Source organism: Cebidichthys violaceus, unplaced genomic scaffold (genome assembly GCF_023349555.1).
Source record: "Cebidichthys violaceus isolate CVI_PGR_0920_01 unplaced genomic scaffold, fCebVio1.0.p SCAF_4, whole genome shotgun sequence".
Taxonomy (NCBI): domain Eukaryota; kingdom Metazoa; phylum Chordata; class Actinopteri; order Perciformes; family Stichaeidae; genus Cebidichthys; species Cebidichthys violaceus.
In genome coordinates this window covers 15003662-15024019 of record NW_027176594.1, presented here as the reverse complement: position 1 = coordinate 15024019, position 20358 = coordinate 15003662, and the positions used below count along the sequence as shown (strand labels likewise).

General features: G+C 40.3%; 3 protein-coding genes across 4 annotated transcripts; 1 reads left to right on the top strand and 2 right to left on the bottom strand.

The window, feature by feature from the left end:
* Positions 1–899: 899 nt before the first annotated feature.
* On the top strand, positions 900–5885 carry si:zfos-323e3.4 (volume-regulated anion channel subunit LRRC8C). Its single transcript, XM_068726989.1, has 3 exons — positions 900–970; positions 1684–1842; positions 3255–5885. The coding sequence occupies exons 2-3, from the start codon at positions 1702–1704 to the stop codon at positions 5544–5546; spliced, it is 2433 nt and encodes an 810-aa protein (XP_068583090.1). The 5' UTR covers positions 900–970; positions 1684–1701; the 3' UTR covers positions 5547–5885.
* A 4497-nt stretch (positions 5886–10382) lies between these two features.
* cdkn2d (cyclin-dependent kinase inhibitor 2D (p19, inhibits CDK4)) lies at positions 10383–13094 on the bottom strand. 2 transcript variants are annotated; one of them, XM_068727342.1, is made up of 3 exons: positions 12776–13094; positions 12247–12403; positions 10383–11261 (listed from the first exon to the last, which is right to left on the bottom strand). In XM_068727342.1, exons 2-3 carry the CDS (start codon positions 12385–12387, stop codon positions 10908–10910), a joined length of 495 nt encoding a protein of 164 aa, XP_068583443.1. In that variant the 5' UTR covers positions 12388–12403; positions 12776–13094; the 3' UTR covers positions 10383–10907. The 2 variants fall into 2 exon arrangements, with proteins under 2 accessions (XP_068583443.1, XP_068583444.1); XM_068727343.1 differs by having other exon boundaries at positions 12247–12399.
* A 96-nt stretch (positions 13095–13190) lies between these two features.
* ap1m2 (adaptor related protein complex 1 subunit mu 2) lies at positions 13191–19044 on the bottom strand. The gene is made up of 12 exons (XM_068727341.1): positions 18800–19044; positions 17244–17400; positions 17005–17072; positions 16742–16872; positions 16484–16631; positions 15519–15645; positions 15277–15419; positions 14792–14863; positions 14472–14630; positions 14161–14286; positions 13729–13804; positions 13191–13567 (listed from the first exon to the last, which is right to left on the bottom strand). Exons 1-12 carry the CDS (start codon positions 18839–18841, stop codon positions 13542–13544), a joined length of 1275 nt encoding a protein of 424 aa, XP_068583442.1. The 5' UTR covers positions 18842–19044; the 3' UTR covers positions 13191–13541.
* Positions 19045–20358: the final 1314 nt, after the last annotated feature.

Sequence of the window (20358 nt, the reverse complement as noted above, 5' to 3'; positions counted from 1 at the left end):
AAAAAGTCAAAGTATAGTCTGTTAAAAAAGTCATAGTATAATGTGTTGAATAAATTCATAAAAGTTATTGTATAGTATATCAAAAAAAGTCATAGTATAGTACGTTAAAAGTTTTCGTCAAAGTAATAGAATAGTATGGCAAAAAAAAGTCATTAGAAAATCATAGTACACCTCATTGGAAAAGTCATATAAAAGGCATAGTATAGTAACTCATATACAAGTCATAGAACAGTGTGCCATTTAAAAATGTATGATTTAGTGTGTGATTTAAAAATGCAAACAATTTGAATGAAATATCTAATTAAGAAGTCATAGTGTATATCATAGAGTATTATAAATGAGTCATAATATAGTACTTCATTTATAAAAATTATAATATAAAAAAGTCAAAGTACAGTATGCCATGAAATGACATACTATGTTTGTCATAAAAAATGTATAATATATTGCATATTAGCCTATCATGATAAAGTCAGTCTTAAAAAAGTCTTAAAATGTCATTGTATAGTAAGTAGTAAAAATGATCATTAAAGTCACAGTATCGTAAGTCCTAGAAAAGTCCTAGTGTATGTCATGAAGATGTCTAAAGAAATAATTGGCTAATATATGTGAAATTATAATTTTTCTTTGTTCCATACATTTCAAGGTTTGTTAATAAAGTACAACAAGTAAAAGAGTTAATGTCACAGCTCTGAAATTGCAGCTAGGAGTACTATGAGCTGTGAGAAGAGATTTGGGGAATAAATATACTTTAATGTAGTACAGTAGGGCCAAAGTCTTTTTCTTCATTGCTTGTAAAGTTAGCGCTCGAGGGGGTTGGACTTGCTTGTTAAGAATAGGTTTATTTTGAAAATCTTGTCCGGATGTTTTGTGTTGTTACCTGCCAACTTGACACCGGTGTGCTCGTCTTTAACGATGAGTATCGGCTCCCGACTCCCACCGGACACTAGTGGATCCCCCTCGGACGCAGGTATGTGAAATTCACCTGGTTAAAGCTGAAAACGACAGTTTTTTGTTTTTTTACTTGACTGTTATGCTGATACTGTAGAGACAAACTGAAACTATTTTTAAGATATGAAAGTTGATGAACGGTTATAAACGTATAACACTCAAATGTCTTGTGCTTTTGCAGCTATGACGTCCAGTAGCGTATCTGACATGATGTGATTTCGAAACGACTTTTTAATAATTGTAAACTAAACAAAAAAACATCGTTTATAAATACGATTTAAGTCCCACGAAATGTTTGGTCTGCTGCAATGCTTTGTCTATTTGTTTAGTGGCCAAGTGTCACATTTCTTCAGAAACTAAAAAGGCGAATAAACAAATATGGATTTAGTGGTATTATTACAGGGGTTGAGCAAGTAGTCTTTACCCTCTAACTTTATAATTATCAGGGAAAAGTAGGCCTATCGAAAAACAATGACCTCAGCCCTTTCCCGAAGGAGTTCCTATCTGTTAACGTTGTTGTCAAACTAGTTTATCCACTTTAAATCCGCCCACGATCATTCATTCAAGGCCAGAGATGCCTATAGCTTGTCTCTACAGTCCTGCGTATTCTATCTCGGTACATCATCAGTCTATTTGTGTCATATCATTTTAAAAATTGTTCTCCAGAGACTGCAATGTTTTGAAAGTCAATTTTATGCTTCGGTGTTCACCGTCGCTCTTTTATTTCATCAGTGTGGAGCAGCAGCCAGGATGATCCCAGTGGGTGAATTCAGAAACTTCGGCGCGGAGCAGAACTCAAAGTATCGGGTCCTGAAACCGTGGTGGGATGTTTTCTCAGAGTACCTGTGCGTTGCTATGCTGATGATTGGCGTCTTTGGGTGCACCTTGCAGGTGAGGCACCTAGAAACCAGACACTTTGTGATCATATGCTCATTAATCTTTAAATGATTGATTACACCGATTTAGAAACATAGGTTTTACTTACCTATGTAATCTAACATTCTGCACGATGAGGGTAAAACGTTTGCATTTTGTGTATCTACTGTGGCATATCAGAGGATTTTTTGGTTTCCTCCTCTCTGTTTAATTCCTACATTATCTGACCTCCAAGTCATGCAAAAACACAGACAGTCAAACTGAATTAACATGTCTCTCCTGACCCACTTACTGCAGTTCAGACCACTAACTTGTTGCTTAATGTGTCTCTCACCACCTGATTATCATTTCTGTGTCACATTAGAAATAGCACAAAGGAAAGCAAATTAAATAACATGTAAAGACAAGTTCTGCTTCTTATTTCTTTCTTTCATTAACACCCTGTCTCCCTGTAGACAGTGAGAAAGGTGTCTGTGCTGCTGTATTAAAGAACAAAAGTATAGAGACAGTTAATTGTCCTAGTTTATTCATTACTATGAACATATTTATTGTGATTTGAATCAATCCTACCCCGTCCAGCTGCTGTGTATACTCACTACAGCACCAAATGTATATTAATCAACCGCAAAAAACAGTCCCCAACAAATGCACTAAACTTTTTTGGACACAAAATACAGGCGGGTGACATTCTTTCAAAGGATATTCCTTCTTTTCTGTGCTGGTTTTCAAGTTTTATCTTTAATTTGTCACCTGTTAGTATTTAGCAGTTTCAATATGCATCAACATTTTGAAATGTTGAAAAAATTGAGTTTGTGTTTTCTTTTCTTTTTGTAAGATGGTGAATACACAGAGATCTTGTTGTTGTCCATTAGTTCACACATACACAGGCATTTTGGTAAACAGAGCAATTTATATGCGTGTCATTAAAAACGCTTTTTTGTTTTTGTAAAACTCTAACCAGCCCGAACATTTTCAGAAACTACGTTTTCAGTGGAGAAAGGGAAAACTGAGCTTGTAAAGTCAAGAGTGTGCCCTGTTTTCTTCGTTGTGAGGCATCATTCATGAGGCGACATGTCGCACAACAGCGGCATTAACTACCTCCATGAATGGTGAATGTGGCTAAATAACCTTTCTAACACGTCTTGACATGTCTACACATAAATGTGCTGTTATCTTCCACTATATTGAGGAACAGAGGCGTCAGAATGCTCAGTGCAGGTCACTGCTACATTATCTAACACTCCAAAGTCTTTTTGTTGGAGAACGAAGAAGGAAACCCCAGTTTACAAAAATACTCGTGTACGTGTGGACAAGGCCTCAGATATACTTTTATCATGGCTAAGGTTATGGTTACATACTGTACAACACAGTTTATATGTAGCAAATAATTTGTTCGATTTATTTTTTCATTCATCTGTCTTCCACAGCTCACCCAAGACAAGATTTCTTGCCTGCCCACCCCCTTCACCAGCAAGACGCCTGAAGCAATCGACTGCAACTACATCCGGACCTACAGGGACAACGAGACGTCACAGCACACATTGGTCCCACCTGAAAAGCCCGTTATCAAGGAGGTGTTTGGTCGCAGGAACAACCTAGAAATCCCGCAGTATGTGTTTGTCAACCACTATTGCTACGAGAAGTTTGTCCACTGGTTTGCAAAGTTCTTCCCATACCTCGTTGTGATCCACACTATGATCTTCATGGTAGCAAGCAGCTTCTGGTTCAAGTTCCCTGGGACATCTTCTAAACTTGACCTGTTCGTTACCATCCTTGGGAAGTGCTTCGATTCTCCCTGGACCACAAGGGCCCTGAGTGAGGTTTCTGAGGAAAGAGGAGAGGAGAAGCTGGTTAGTTGGAGGAAGAACACCATGTCAAAAGATTCCACAGATCGACGAGCAGATGACGAGGAGACTACGGGACTGCTTCTTCGCTCCTCGTCTGTCAAGTCTAACCCAGAAAAGAAAAACCCGGAGCTTCAGTCGGCCCCCTCCGTCTTGGATAAGAAGGAGGGAGAGCAGGCCAAAGCTCTGTTTGAAAAGGTGAAGAAGTTCAGAACTCATGTAGAGGAAGCAGACATCTTGTATGTCATGTATGTGCTACAAACATCACTGAAAGTCTTCAAGTTCCTTTTAATCATTATCTACACGGCGGTGCTGGTACCGAACATTGAGATAATAGTGCGCTGTTATGTTCCCCCTGAGCTGACTGGTTTTGATATCTATTGCTGTAACCACAACAAAGCACATATTTTCTCCAAGCTTGCCTACTGCTATATCTGCTTCGTGGGAGTGTACGGACTTCTGTGCATCTACACCCTCTACTGGCAGTTTCATAGACCTTTGAAGGAGTACTCTTTTGAGCAGGTCCGACTGGAGACGGGCATCAACGACATACCGGATGTGAAGAACGACTTTGCGTTCCTCCTGCACCTTGTGGACCAATATGATGCTCTGTACTCTAAGAGATTTGCCGTCTTTCTTTCCGAGGTCAGCGAGAGCCATCTCCATCAGCTCAACCTCAACTACGTGTGGACCGTCAAAAAGCTGCGTACCCGCCTCGCCAAGAACTCAAGCAACCGGTTGGAGCTCCACCTTTCAATGTTGCCGGGGCTCCCCGACACCGTCTTTGAGATTCCTGAAGTGGAATCGCTCAAACTGGAGCAAGTTAATAATGTCATCATCCCAGCTAGTGTAGCAAAACTGGATTCTCTTCGGGAGTTATCGCTGGTCTTCTGCCCTGCAAAACTCCAGCTTTCTGCCCTGAACCACCTCAAGGCACATTTGAAGGTGCTGTGTCTACATTTTGAAAGTTTAGAAGAGGTGCCTATGTGGATGTACACCCTGCATAGCTTGGAGGAGTTACATCTGAGTGGTCCTTTAGTCAGTGAGGTGTCCAAAAGTGCCACCCTGGAATCTCTTCGTCAGCTTAGAGCTCTGAGAGTCCTCGATATCCGCTCCAACCTTACTAAGATCCCACCCAGCATAGTGGATGTTGCGTTGCAGCTGCAGCGGTTGTGCATCTATAACGAAGGCGTCAAGCTCCAAGCTTTTAGCTGCCTGAAGAAGTTAACCAACATAGTCTCGCTGGAGCTGGTGGACTGCGAGCTGGAGCGCATCCCAAGTGCCGTCTTCAGCCTGAACAATCTGCAGGAGTTGGACCTGAAGGAAAACAAACTCACCACTGTGGAGGAGATCCTGAGCTTGCAGCATTGCCGCCGATTGGTGACACTAAAACTGTGGCACAACAAAATCACTTACATCCCTGATCACATCAGTAAGCTGCACACCCTGGAGACGCTGGACGTTAGCTGGAACAACCTACGAAAGCTTCCCTCTCGGCTGTTTTATTGCACCAAACTCAGGCACCTCGATGTCTCCCACAACCAGCTCACCTCTCTTCCTCCTGAGGTGGGCATCCTGCAGGGCCTCCAGTTCTTCTCCGCTGCTTTCAACTCCCTAGAGATGCTGCCAGAGGAGCTGTTCTCCTGTAAAAGGCTAAAGACGTTGGCTCTTGGAAACAACTGCCTGTCGGATCTCAGCCCCAGAGTGGCCAGCCTGGCCCAGCTGGTCCGGCTGGAGGTTAAAGGGAACCGTCTGGAGTCTCTACCTGTGGAGATAGAGAACTGTCCCCTGCTGAATCTCAGTGGACTGATAGTGGAGGACAACCTGCTGGATCTGCTGCCATTAGATGTACGAAGCAAGTTGACTAATCGCTGAGTTTGTGGAGCTAAGGGCTGTTGCTGACTCATCTTCTCTCAGTGTATGGTGGTCTATGGTGGTCTGAAAACAGCATTAACAGAGTATTAATCCATGCCACTAGGTGGAATGTCTCATATAAAACAGCATAAAAAGAGAAACCATAACCATGATTGACCACAAAAGGACAACCAAACACTAGAAAACACATCTATAAAACCATTCATCATGAAATGTGCATTCAATTATGTGTCAATGAGTGAAAAATCAACCATAACAATGCCTTTTTTTTAATACTGTTGACAAGACAAGGGCTCAACACTTTACACAAATAAAATAGTGTATTCTCTGTTTACTGAATATTTTGTGGATTCTTCAGAGCACAAGTCATGGGATTTGTAACCGTGCCGTATCCCGTTGGACAGGTTTGCACAGCATGAGGAGGTGTTTCCCACAGTGAGGTGGCTCATGTTGCTCCCTTTCAGACACTGAACAAGTGGAGGGAGAAAAAGCCTTTCAGTAGCAGAATAAAAGGTATTCATCTCTCTGTTTACATATTCAGTCAAACAGAGAAGGCTGAAATCATTCGTGGGATTATAAATCAGAAGTCAAATCAGCAAGATGATAAGTGAAACTAATTAACAAAGAGAAATACAATTAAACTGCTGTCTTTTAAAATACCTTTTGGATGAGTGATCCTATATTGAGTATTCATTCTTCTTCTGTTACATTATATTAAGAATGATTTCCTGTTAAGCAGCTGGAACTTAAACAGTGAGATGTAAATATGACCTAAAAATACAATGTTTATCTGATTGCACATTTTGTACATCACACTCTGGCCCAAATACAATTACAGTGCCTTTTGAACACACTGACGCAAGACAATAAAATGATTATGCGTAGTTTTAGGATGAAGGATACATTAGGTGCTTTCAGTTGGATTAATTTCGCTTGGAGTTTACTCTGCTCAGTCTCTCTTAAACAAATAAGTGCACACTCTGTTTCTTCCTGTATTCCTGTACTCAGCCCGGGCTTACACTTTTCAGCCTGAACTGCAGTGCTGTCATGTCCTGGCTTGCATGGCTACAAAATGGGATCCTGTCAGTAATTTTACAGACATACCTCAGTAATACCGGTGAATACACTGACCTTCCTACACTGCCACACAGTGTTTATTTTGTCAATATTTTATCATTTAGTTGGATTTCATCAGAGTACAACACTGCAATTTGTCCTCCAAAAAAAGCTGCTAATGTCATAATGCTTTGTCAATCATTTGCGTATGTATTTTCCTCCCTGAAGGCAGCAGCCAAGTGTGTCACCAGCATTAACCCAAACAGATGAGATAGTATCATTGTGACTAAGGTTTGGCTGGAAACAACTAACAACATGTTATGTCTCCAGGAGGGTTGCTTTAAGTTGCCAGTAGTGATATCTTCAGTCAGACTTGAGTCTGAAATGGTGCCAGAGTCATACCTGTGCACTGTGCCTTTATGTCTGGCTTTACTGATGCAGTATTTACATTTGAAAATCAGATTGGGAAGCTCTTTACTGCCCTGAGAATTTCTGTTTTAAGGTCTGAAATATCCGGATGTTGTTTTTCTACAGGCTGTGATTCCCTGCAGCTTGATGAACTGAGTTGAAGGGTGGACAGTTTACAGTGACTCACCATCTCTGATTTCACCACAAGTTTTCAGTATGACAGTGGTGTCAAAGTTCATAACTCATCAAACACTTTATATTATTTTACCACTGAGTGACTATCTTGGATGATATGGTTGCTGAAAGGATTTGGATATTGTGTTGCATCTCTTTATACAACACAAACATACCACTGCAGACATTAAAAGGTTATTGGTCACTGATTTTTGCTCCTGTCAGCATGGGCCGTGAAGAGAAAAGGAAAAGAAAAACAGTCAGGGGAGACTAACTGACTGACTTGTCTAACTCAGACTGTTGAAGCCTCATATTATCCTCTGCTGAATGTCAAAATGCATTCTTACACAGAAAGAAGACCGTTGAGTTTTTCCCTGTTTTCTTACATTGTAGTTGTATTACACCAATAACTCTTTCACTGTATGTGCGTATAGGGAGTATTAAAGAAACAGTGTGTAGCATTTAGGGGGATTTATTGGCAGAAAAGGAATTTTTTTTAAAGGTATCTTTTATTTAGTGCTGTCATGTTTCTACAGTAGCCCAGAATGGACAAACCAAACATTGGTTCTAGATTTCTAGATTTCTAGATTTCTAGATTTCAAGATTTCGCGTCTGCTACCATAATTCTCCACACGTTTAGCTCATAGAAGTTTCAGTTGGTTGCAAAGCTAAATGCTGCAAATCCTACACACTGCACCTTTAAGACACAATATAAAAAAAGAGTTATCTATCCTTTAACTCCTTCACCCTGTATTTACTTTTACTATCATGACAGAAAGAGAGTGGGAGACGCAACTAATCCATCATTTTCATTCTCTATTAATTTGCAGATTATCTTCTTGATTAACCATTAGGTCTAGAAAAACAAAACAGCCCAAGGTGATGTCTTCAAATGTCTTGTGTTCGATTAACGGTCTACCATCCTAAGATAATCATTTTTATTAGACTGTAAGACGAAGAAAAGCTGCAAATCTTTGACATTTTTGCTTAAAAAATGACTTATTAATGCAGCTCTAAAAGGGAGGTTAAGGGGCTTCCTTTTGGATGAGGAGTCTAAGAATAAAAAAGAAAGAAGATAAACTATCACCACTGACACCCACTCCATCAACCGGGTGTGTTCAACAGTTAACTCCTTTGTGTTATTCATACCGTACTCTCCCTCAGTGTTGTCATCATGTATTCCCACACGTCTATGTGTATGAGTAGGCTGAGACTATATTTTCTTTCGTACTTATTCTTGCAAACTCGTCAACCCTCCCAATCTGCAGAACAAACAAACCACAACAGTGTTTATACAGGGACTATTTGCACATCCAGCAACACACTCACAATAGTGCTCGTGAAATAAGGGAGCTCTACCTAGTGGCTGGAGGCAGGTCGGCCTGAGACTATCATGTTTACAACTGTTTTATATATGTATAAATAACTATGATTTATAGTTGTGAGTCTTTATTACAGAAGGGTAATGACTTAACAACGACGGCTGAAGTACATTAATTGGGCATTTAACCTTGAGCTGCTCCAGTAGAGTTGTTCAATGCTCAAAAGTCAAATACTGTGGCTGGCTGGACTGTGCAGCTCCCTGCTGGCGTCCATGACTATGTAAATCTGAAACAGGAAGGTGAAAAACAACATGAGTAATGCAGACTGCAGTGGTGGAAACAGGATTTCAACGTATAAGTAGCAACACCGTAAAACAAATACTCCATTATGAGTAGAAGTCTTGTAATCAAACTTTTCCCAAAAAGTACAAAGGTATAATCTTCTGAATGTACATAAAGTATCAAACAACGTACTCATAAGGCAGAAATATAGGACCATGGAGTGTTAAATTATTGTTATTAATGTATAAGGATAATTTCAATGATGAGCCAAATTGAAGTTCATGTTTTCCAGGGTACTTAAGAAAATTACCATTAGTCATATCTCATAAGCTGATTACTTAGTTTGTATGTATATTTTGCAGTGAACTAGTAACTTTAGTTGATGAAAAAAAAAATGTATTGGAGTAAAGAGAACAATATTTCCTTCTGAAATTTAAGTAAGTTGCACAATATGGAAATACTCAAGGAAAGTACAAGTACTTCAAAATTGTACTTAAGGACAGTACTAGAGTAATGTTACTTTCCTGCGCAATTGTTTGTCAAGTCTATTTGTGAGAAGTGCACATGGCGTAAACAGTAACCACAGCAACATACTGGTCTCCACACAGCGGTCCTGCAGCACAGCAGCTGAACTGCATCTCCCTCCTCGGCTGGTGGAGTTGGCTCGTGGCACACAAGCAAACAAAATGCCCATTGTACTACTATAGCAGCCCCCACAAACATCAGCAAACTGTGCCACCGTTACCTACCAGCCTCAACACAACAGGGCCCTCATTCATCTTGAGTTTTAATCCAGCTATCTGCATGACCTTTGAGGGTTTTCACTGCGCAGTGCATTCCAGTGTGCAGGTATTGTAAATGCCCTCGATGAATCACCTTGGGGAAGAGCTCAACACTTGATGATACATGGAGTTAACAGTCACAGACAGCACACTCTTGTCTACAGGTAGAGTACATCAGGTTATTAAAGATGTAAAGGGAAATATTGTTAGTGTTTAACAAAGGAAAGTTTTCGTAAATTGATTTTATACTTCAAGTGTTTGTTTGGATCTCATTGTTAAAAGTATTTATGGTAGAATCTTAAAGTTGGTGAAGACTTAAAGTCAGTCAGGGGTTCCCAAACCTTTTGCCTTCCGACACCTCAAAACGAAGTCTACTAGGAGCCCCTTGTTGCAAACAAGTCATTGAGTTGTGAGCAGCACCACCTTTGATTATTTACATTTAAATTATTATTATTATTATTATTATTATTATAGGACAGAAGAGATTAAACTTTCCAGGATTTCCCAAGAAAAAGTGCCAATTAAAAAGTCAGAAAAAAACAAAAAACACATTTATGTCGCAGAATGTGGTTTTGTCATCTTTCATCAATCATGATCATCATGAGGTTGGGAAACACTGCCCGCCGTATTGGTTTGAATGCTGCTTTAAAGCCTTCTCCACACCACCAGGAATAAAATAAATGTAGGGGAAAAACTTTAAGTCTAATTTACAACTTCGGTTTAAAATGAAAACTGACTTCAAGACTTCAAGTTCAACACTTTATTTTGTGTTTGCTTCTTCAAATAGCAAAGTGAATAATCTCACTTTTGTTTTAAAATTATTTATATAAATAACATTTTAACAAATCACAATAAATGATGCTATTTACAAAGTCACGGGAATATTCAGTCCTATTCCAACAATAAATAAGAGTAAATTCAAAGTCTAAGTACATCTAATTAATAGAAACAAAACTATGAAAAGCAATCAGGGTGCACCACGTCACGTTTTGTAAAAGTGTTTAAAAACACATAAGGTTTCAACTGTTTCATAATGGAAATAATGCAATAATTACAAAACACTGGGGAAACTATCTACAAATGTGCACTCCCAATTAAAAGTGAAAACAGATATATAAGGTGCCTAAATTGCACTGTGCAAAAGAGGTGTCTACTGTATATAGCCACCCATCCACTGAAAATAAGCTGCCAGGACAATATGTCCCGTGTCACATATTAATGCTGAGCCACTATTAACAAGAAAAATAATCCTTTAAACAGCAATGAATTCAAGTCACCAGGTTTGAAGCAAAAACAAAGTCAGATTAGGGTTACCCAGAAGGCCCCCAGACTTCTGACTAACTATGAATGTGAGCGAAAAGCAAGTCCATCATATCGGGCACACATGAGGCCCGGGCCACGTCTATCGCTGTCTGGCCGCTTATGTTGGTGTGCTTCAGGTCAGACCGCGGCGCCAAGAACTCCACAACATCCCGGTGGCCTTCCCGGATGGCAATGTGGATAGGCAGGGCGCCGCTCTGGTCCGGGAGGTTTACCGAAGCACCGTACTCTACCAGAACCTGCAGAGTGTCCTGGAATCCGGTTCGGGCCGCATCGTGGACAGGCGCTATCCCATGTTTGTCCTGGACGTTGGGGTCTGCTCCCTTTTCCAATAACAAACTGGCGATCTTGGAGTTCCCCATCATCATCACCTGCAGGAGATATCGGAGGAGAGCGGAAGAGAGCGCAGTCAATTCAACACCGATGTGTAAATAGCAAGTTGAGACTAGATGCTCTCAAATACAGTTTCATGTCACAGAGATCACAATTACATGTTTAAGTTTGGCCCTGAATGTCACCTACAAGTAAATATGTGAAGTGGGCCCTGCTGAAGAATCAAATAAATAAATACAGTAACTATGTTAATGGGGATATAAAATACGGTAATGACATTACAGCCATCTTTATACAATCAGTTGTCACTTTATTGTAAAGTCAATGTCTTTGGGGTTTGGACTGTTGTCAGATGTCACCTCGAGGTCTGGGAAACTGTATGGATGATTCCATTTCTGACGTTTTATAAACCAAACTTTTCAAGAGATTAAATGACAAGAGGAAACCATTGTTAATCACAGCCTTACTCTTTAGTGTTCATTTATATAAATAGGGCGGACAACATATTAGAAACACCTCTAATAACAGACAGCACCACAAATAGAGCCTCTATAAGACCACAGTTCAACACCTCTCTTAAATAGTTTAAACCAAAACTGAACATATAACCTTCATGAAGGTAGAAAGGCTGTTGTATTAGAATGCCATTAGTTTAAAGAGTACTAAATAAATTGGCTACTAGTGTATATCCTATTTCTAGCGAGTCAAAACATCACATATTCCCCATTTTGCTGAAGTTGATCTGGTTTCCAGGCAATCTCAAGTACTGGGATTTGGCTGACAGTAATATATAACTTACTCTAAAATAAAACAGACTGTCTTAATACACGGTGCTATAACATTCATAACAGGTAAAAATCCAAAGCAGCCATGTGTAATGTTATGTCACGAGGACAGGAGATGAGTCTCAACCAACGAACCACTTGATCTTAGTTATTGCTACAGAACATGTTTATGGAGTTAATAACGTTACCTCCGTGAATATGAAACCGGTATCGTTATTGCTGGGGTTTTGGCACTCACCTGTAGCGCAGTCCTGCCGAACTCATTGAGAGTATCGGGGTGCACTCTGCATTCCTCCAGGATCCGCTGCACTTCGCTCGTATTCCCTTTGGCTGCTGCCGACGTCAAAGCTTTACCGGCATCCATCTGACTAAGGACCATTATAGTCTCTTTCTGCCTGGTCGGTGGGAGATGTACAACCGTTAGACCGAAAGTCAGCCAAGGGCTCCTCATGTTGGCAATACACGTATAATAATGTAGAGGTAACATTAAGTCGGGATTTAGGAAGACATCGCTAGCTAGCTACTACAGCATCCGGGCTAACGTACGCTTCAGTTGACGCCATGTTATCCGACTATGCTAGCATAATGTTACATCAGCTCGTTTTACAAACCTTGCCTTTTAACACCAGAGCTCTGTAAAAACATTAGCTACACCGGGAGAGAGAGACAAGTCACCTCTACTGAATCCTACAAACAATTAGCATACAGGCTAACCGCTAACACTTAAAAAAAGAGACAAACTATAGAGCTTTTAAGCATAACGTTACCTTGTTCGGTTCCTTTATATCCACAACGTCGCAATGCTCTTCAATCCCGCTGTTTCTTAAGACCAGTAGTTTTTAAATAAAATCCAAACTGGGAAAGTTTATCAACATTAGAAAATACATTTGCGCGCTGAGATCTACACAGCGGTGTCTCCAGACTACAATTTACAAACATTGGAGAGAACACACGCTGACCAATCACAGCTCGCCCAGAGGGTGTTGCTCTTCCATATATGGTATAAGAGGCGGGGATACAACTCTGTTACTACACTATCACTGTGGTAACAGCAGCAGTCGACCAATCAGAACACGTAGCGAAGAAAGCGGGCGATTTGTATACGTTGATGTCTTCAAAGGGCAGTTCATTCGCATTTCTGACCTGTGGTTGTACTTCTCCAGAGGCAAATGTGAAAAAAAGGCGGGTGTAAGTTTTTAATTTTAGGCGGATTTTCGTGACTGCACAATGTATGACTATGGGGACAAAATCAGTCCATATATGGCATGGCAAAGTAGTGAGAAAAACAAGGGGAACAACTAAAATACAAAGGTCACAAATGACAAATTGTTTAAAGGAATAATTGCATTAAGCATTTAAATAATCTGCAGTGATCCTACAATATAAACATTAAAATCAAGTTGCACACAGATTTCATAAAACAAGAGTGCTGGCATTAAATAGAGTAGGTGAAATTTCAAGACATTCTTTCAGTCCAGTTAAAGTGGTCAGTATTGATGTTCTTCTGGAGGTCCTGTTGGAATACAGCAGGCTTTACACATTGCTCCTCAGCTGGTAGTCTAAATAGAAAGAGAACAAATGTAAGGGGGATTATAAAAGTGAAATATGATTCAATTTCCACATCCATGTGTATCTGACCACTTGCTTAAATAGTATAGTAAGTTCTGAAATCAGTAAGTCGTATTGAGGTCTAATGGAAAAATATGAATGAATTAGCTACCTCCACTCTGTGTAATGTACCGGACCCACGGTAAAGCCTGGTAACCACTTTTCTCAATGATTTTCATATATCGCACCTGGTGAAAAAGAGTGAGGGAGACACAATCGTGTTGAGGCAAGACACATTAATGTGCATCAGGAACTCAAATTAGAACTAGATTTCCAGTCTGAGTGCATAATATCAGCTCTAACAGGACCGGACTTGACAATGCACGGGCTGTAAACACCCCTATGCAAAGCTGTGATCTTCTCAGGTGACTGAGTTTTATAATTGTACAAATCAATATATAAACAAGATACATCATGCTCTGACATGCTCCAGATCCGGTACAAATGTCTTCTGCTCACAGGTGGACTTGACTCATACCACCACAGGCTACATTTTTGGATTGTTTGACATCAACGGAGAGACTCGGTACAAATACACACACACCTGTATTCCTGAGACTGTGAAGTATGGGATCTCAAATTTGACAGTAATGGGAGGTTTGCCCTCAAGCTCATTGTTCTCCACACTCGGCAGACCAAAATGAGCTCTCATTAGAAACTCTTTGCCTCCCTGGATGGATGCACACACAGAGAAATGGATTAGACAGACATGCAGAGAGATGGACAGACAAGAACAAAGACAAAGAGTTAAATACAAAACAAGTTCCAATCTTTGATCAGAACATCAACTGCAAAAATACCGTAAAGAAAGTAATACAACTTGAAGTCAAAAAGGTACATGTGTTGTTTTCTTACAGGGAAAGACTTGATGGTCCACACCACCATGTTCTTCTCGGGCACATATTTGGCATTGCCGGTGCTGGTTTTGAACTTGGGTGAGTCGGCATCACTGGGGACGGGGACCCTCACCTCCACATTATTTGCCACAGACTGTTTTTTAAATTGCCCCTTCGCCTAAAAATACAACACAACGGTTACTGTAAAAGCTAGTTCATGGTATGGAGAATCTTTGCTCCAATTCTTTTGCTTTTGTGCAGTTTTCTTGACGGTTTCTAAAGAACATTTCAAGCGACACATATATTTCACAGTACATTTCCAATACTGTCGGTCAGTACCTTAACCATGATCTCCACTCTACTGTGAGAGAATTTCTCAATGACTGATTCAATCCATATCAGAGGCTTCACCTGGAAGAGATGAATGGGGTGTCATTAAATAAACAATGTAAAAAGGCTTTCTTCAGTAACATATGCAAATTATTCAGGGTATATATATATGTTCATTTAAATCACATGTTAACATGCATAGTACTATAAAGCTAAATAAGGCTTTTGGAACTGCAAGACTCATTTCTGCACAATTTGTGCTTTTGCACAATGAACAAATCATGTATTTCCATCTATCTATCGCCATTTCTAACCAGTAGAATATGACACCAGCAATACCAGCAATTATTGTACTCCGACATTGTACACATACATGTATTTATAAGGCTTAAAGCGTGTATCAAATGCAATGTGTGAGCCATAAATATGGCACATGGTGTTAGTGATAAATACGAAAGTTTTAGTAAGACATCACGGTGCTGAACGGGACTAACGTGGGTGTTGATGCGGTACGACATGAGTTCAGACTCCCCGTCTGGAGGAATGAAGGAGATTGTTCGATCACTATCAAAGCGCGAGAGACGGACACACTGGTGGAACTTCACGTCCTCCATCACCACCGTCTTTCCCTTGTCACCTGAACACATAACGATACAATCAGTGGTATTTATTAACTATAACAAGATGGCTGAGCTACATATCCAGCTAGAAAAAACTGGGGCAACAGTGTACGTACGTCCAGTGAGAGCGAAGAGCACTCGGTCGTTGAGGCCCAGCCGCAGCTCTGGCATCCCAGAGAGCATCGTTTTCAGCTTGATGCTGCCCACGATGTCGCTGCTCATCACACTGCCGTTGGCATTCACCTGAACAAACAATATTAATGAGAATACTTTGTTTAAATGAAAAGCACAATGTGATTCATTAATAATAATAATAATAATAATAATAATAATACACAATATTTGTATAGCACCTTTCATACAAGAAATGCAGCACAATAAAAGGGGAAATAGACTTAATATTAAACATAAAATAAAATGTGAAATAAGAAAAATGATGGAGAAATAAAAACAAACTTTTATTGATATAACAAGATACAAATAATGATGAAATAGAATGCATAACATAAGATGGGAAATAAAACCCACTGAATAATAATGATAATATAAAAATTAGTACCCATATTTGCAGCACCCACATACACATGAATAAACACTGCAGCAACATCAAAAGGTGTCCATTATTTTCACCACATCAGTGGTGTAGATTTGAATTTTTTGTGTGATGGACACTCATTAAGTATCTCGCTTGGAGTGCACTCTCTACCACTCGGTGCCGAGGGCTCTATGGCTGTAAATAAACACGACAGAACCTACTTTTCCCAACTTACTGAGTAAATAATATCAAACAGTTTGCACAGCGTCACTAAAAGCATGAATTGATATCATCGTCGCCCTGTACTGTGACATGAAGAAGCCACTGCAGTACCTCCACTCCTAGAGGTACTTAAAAGAAGAAGCAGCAAATGGATTAGGCAAAACAAAAGCAGTACAAAATACAGAAAGTTCATGCACTACTTGCTCCATTACGACCCATACAGCAAAACTAAATTAGCTTGAACTACGTCAAAGTGATATGAGCAGCACACATGATACAAATTTTCGCACAAACAATAAGAATTAGCCCTTCATCCCGTCTTACCAGTACGTTGATGGACTCGATGACATCAATAAAGACCTCGTTCTTCTTGTATTTGATACCCTCTGACCTCCAGGAGACGGCGTTGGTGACGGTGGTCGGCACCTTGGATTTCCCCACCTCGAGCTTGGCGCCCTGCTGAGTGATGTATCTGCAAGGATTGTGAAGAGACGCTGCTGTGATTCAGCGCCACTCTCTCTAGCAATACTCATAATATTTATGCACGTCTGCGCATGACGTGTGCATCTTGCGAAGCCTCACTCCTGTAGGATCTTGCTGTCGGTAGTCTGAGGGAATCCAAAGTCCATCAACTCATCCAGCAGCTCGTAGACGACCACAAAATTATCCTGAATGCTCTCCTCCTCCAGCTCTTTGAAGTACTCTGTGAACACCTGAACAATACACACGACACACAACAGCCTCATCTGGTTTTACTGTGGATTATCGCCATCAATACTGCCTCGTCACACAAATACTGCACACAAACATTTCAATTATAAGTCACATACAGGGGTGTGACTCACCTCGACTAGTTTGTATAGAAATGAGTAGACAAGGGAGGCGTTGGAGTTCTTGTTTGTCGTGGACACCACTGTGCAGAGATCAGGTCAAGGAGTATTCTACAGTTAAGATCAACGCTATTGTTCACTTCCAGACATTTCAAATTGAAGGATTAAATTCAACAATCTGTGACGTTATTATTATCATTATTTCTTCACGACTTTCAATAACTAGATGGCAGCCACATCTAGTACAAGGATACGGTACAGGTTGCTGTGTTTGATCCACATGAAGTGGACGTTGCCGTGCGACAGTACCGGGCAGAGAAGCCCTTCCTCTTCATGTTGCATGAGTAAAGGCAGGAAGTGGTCGATCTCCGCCATGTCCACGTCGCCTTTGTAGTTGCGACAAATCAACACCTGAGCGGGGGGCAGAATGACACCACACGAGGATCAGACAACTGTGCTTTTAACTAAATATGGTTAAGAGTTACAGAGAAGAAGTCAGCTTTAGTGACGCGGCTTTAAAAACAGAAAAAAATGCTCAGATTCCTAGAGAAATTACAAGAAATAATGTTGCAGATCTTGATTCAACATTTTGTCACAGTACATTATGCAAACAGTGAGACGTGTGAACTGATGTTGGACGGCTGCTGATGGAACAATATTTAACTTGTGCGTCTCAAAATAAAGTTTAATAAAAAGGTTTTATTAACAATCACAATATTAGTGTGATTGACTCTTCTCACGAGTACACTGACGAGGTGATTCTAGGTATTAGGAATCATCCCATATTGACTTAATTCCCAACTCATCACCAGAACTGATCAGTTGATTATTTAATGGACTTTGATAAATGAAATGAAAGTATTTTCAAACAAAAACACCAAACAGTTTCTAGTAATTGTGTCTCTGTTGTCTTGCTGGTTCACCTTCTCTATTGTGATAGTGAATTAAATATCTGTGGTTTTTTGTCTGTTAGTGGGACAAAACAAACAATTAGGCGAGATCACCTTGGCCTTTACTATTTTTCTGACATTTCTTTACACAAGTGATTAATTGACAAGACACTCCGCAGGTTAATCAATAATGAAAATAACCATTAGTTGAAGCCTTGTACACCCGATTTGAAATCTTCAGCTCAATTTCAATAAGATGTTTGTAATATTATAAAAGTGCAGTCAGATCCATTCAGTATAAAATTGTTCTACAGACCCTCGGGTGTGGATGTGGATGTGGATGATACAGATGCAAAACGCGTCAAACCTGTCACCTGCTTAAGATACAACTAGTTATAACCTCATGCAGCTCACTTGGATCAAGTCATATGAAATGTCACACGTGTTTGTTGAACAATCAACACACTCTTTTTAATCACACACCTGAAACCACATGCTTCCGTTTACTCAGTAACACTAACTTGTGTGTCAGGTTACGTTCTATGTCTGGAAACAAAGGGCTGTTTGTGCCATGCACTGTGACAACAACAGGAAAAAGATGGTGACACAAATGTCATCACGGAAGACTACAGATGCTGCAACACAAATGGTCACCTTCACTAAAGTCCTTAAGGCTGCAGCGTGTATTTCCACTGACATGTATCCGGAAGTAAAGCAGGAAAAGGCCGATGAATGAGTGTGTCGCAGGCCCTTTATTCATTTTTAACGAGGCAAGCGCCGTTAATGTTTAACAGTTAAAGCAACAGTTAACAACGTTAACTAAACAGCCCGTAGTGGGAGTAAAGTCGGTGGTTTATAACTTGTGTCGCCGAAAATACGCAATAATGAGCGTCTACAATCAGCTCGGGCATTAATCTTACCTTCCCCTTCAGATCCAGCACAAATATAGCGGAGGAAGACATCGTGTTTTCTACCCACAGGTGAACGCGCGAGTCTACAAAAGCACACAAACTCTGACTAAAGTTCAACTCGAGTCTTCACTGCTTTGAAGTTCGTTTCGACATAAAAAAAACTACAGACATTCATCAGCCTGAGGTGATCATGGACTTCTTTTTCTTGAGGGTGTCGCGACGTCATTACATGCAGGTGAAACATTCACCAGCTCACCTGAGCGGAGCGGAGGGGAGGAGGAGGAAGAGGAGGAGGAGGGTGTGCTGCTCAGTTTATCCGCTAGAGGACGCCTCAGACTCACAGCAGGGACAAAAAGTGTGTGCTGACTCCTATTTCATTCATGTTAATTGATGTGTCTGGTTGAAAAAGTACTCAGTTCAAAATAAATACTACATATTTTTCCTCTTACCTGTTGCGCTATTTATCAGTCTAGATTGTTTTGGTGTGAGTTGCCAAGTTTGGGAGATATCGGCCGTAGAGACGTCGGCCTTCTCTCCAATCTAATTGGAAATGACCTGGAAAACTCAATAATAGTGTGATGACTTAAAGGATCATCGCCTCAGTATCTGAAGGAAACATTTTTGCAGTTTTGCAGAACAAAGGGTAGATTTTGTTATACTTTAAAGTATTTTCCTGGATGTACTTTATCAGGCACATAGTGAACCTTTTGTTTGTGCAGATAAAATCTATTTCACCATGAAAGTACACATCTTTCAGATTTCATTTTATTTATATTTATTTATTATTCATCACTAATTGAGCACAGGTAAACAAGCAAAAACTCCATCACAGACACAAGAGTGGATCAGCGGGCTTGACCGGATCCCTTTCTTGTCACACCACTAGAGACTTCCTTAGTTGGTTTGTCCACATGGTCTATTGTGAAATAAGACAATTCAAACTGATAGAAAAGGGGAAAATGAAAAAACAGGCACCAATATTGTTTAATTTTTCAGCACTTCATTAACTAATTATTGCTTATTCCCTCTTTAATAATGTGCCTCCCCTTTGTGCAAAGACCTAGAAGAAATATGTATAAAACAGTAGCACATGTCCCTTATGGGCTACACTTCTTTCTTTAGGTCATTATGTGTTTTATCATGTGTGAAAGGTGCACTACCTTCATCTGAGAGTGACTGACCTGCAGCCTCAGGCCTCAGGGTTGCAGAAGCACTTACTGACCACATGCTCGGCGTATTTCTGAAGCCATAAACCTTGCTCTACAGGATCTCCATGTATTACTAGTCACTGGGCCTCTCTGTGTGGTGTTATGCCCCAGATCCCAGCGTCCGACCATACTCCTCCGTCCGCTTCTTATCAGGAAGGCCGTGACTCAAAATAACAGACCACAACAGAGGCGTGTGAATGTGTGTCTCTGAGGGCCAGATGGAGATCAGTCTTTTCCAATATCCCACTCCTTTTGTCCATATAGGTTTGGTTCTTCTTATCTGCACTCTGAGCTGTAAATGAGACAGCTACACCTTTAACATGTTGTGTTCACACAGGAAATGAGCTGCAGTAAGTCTAT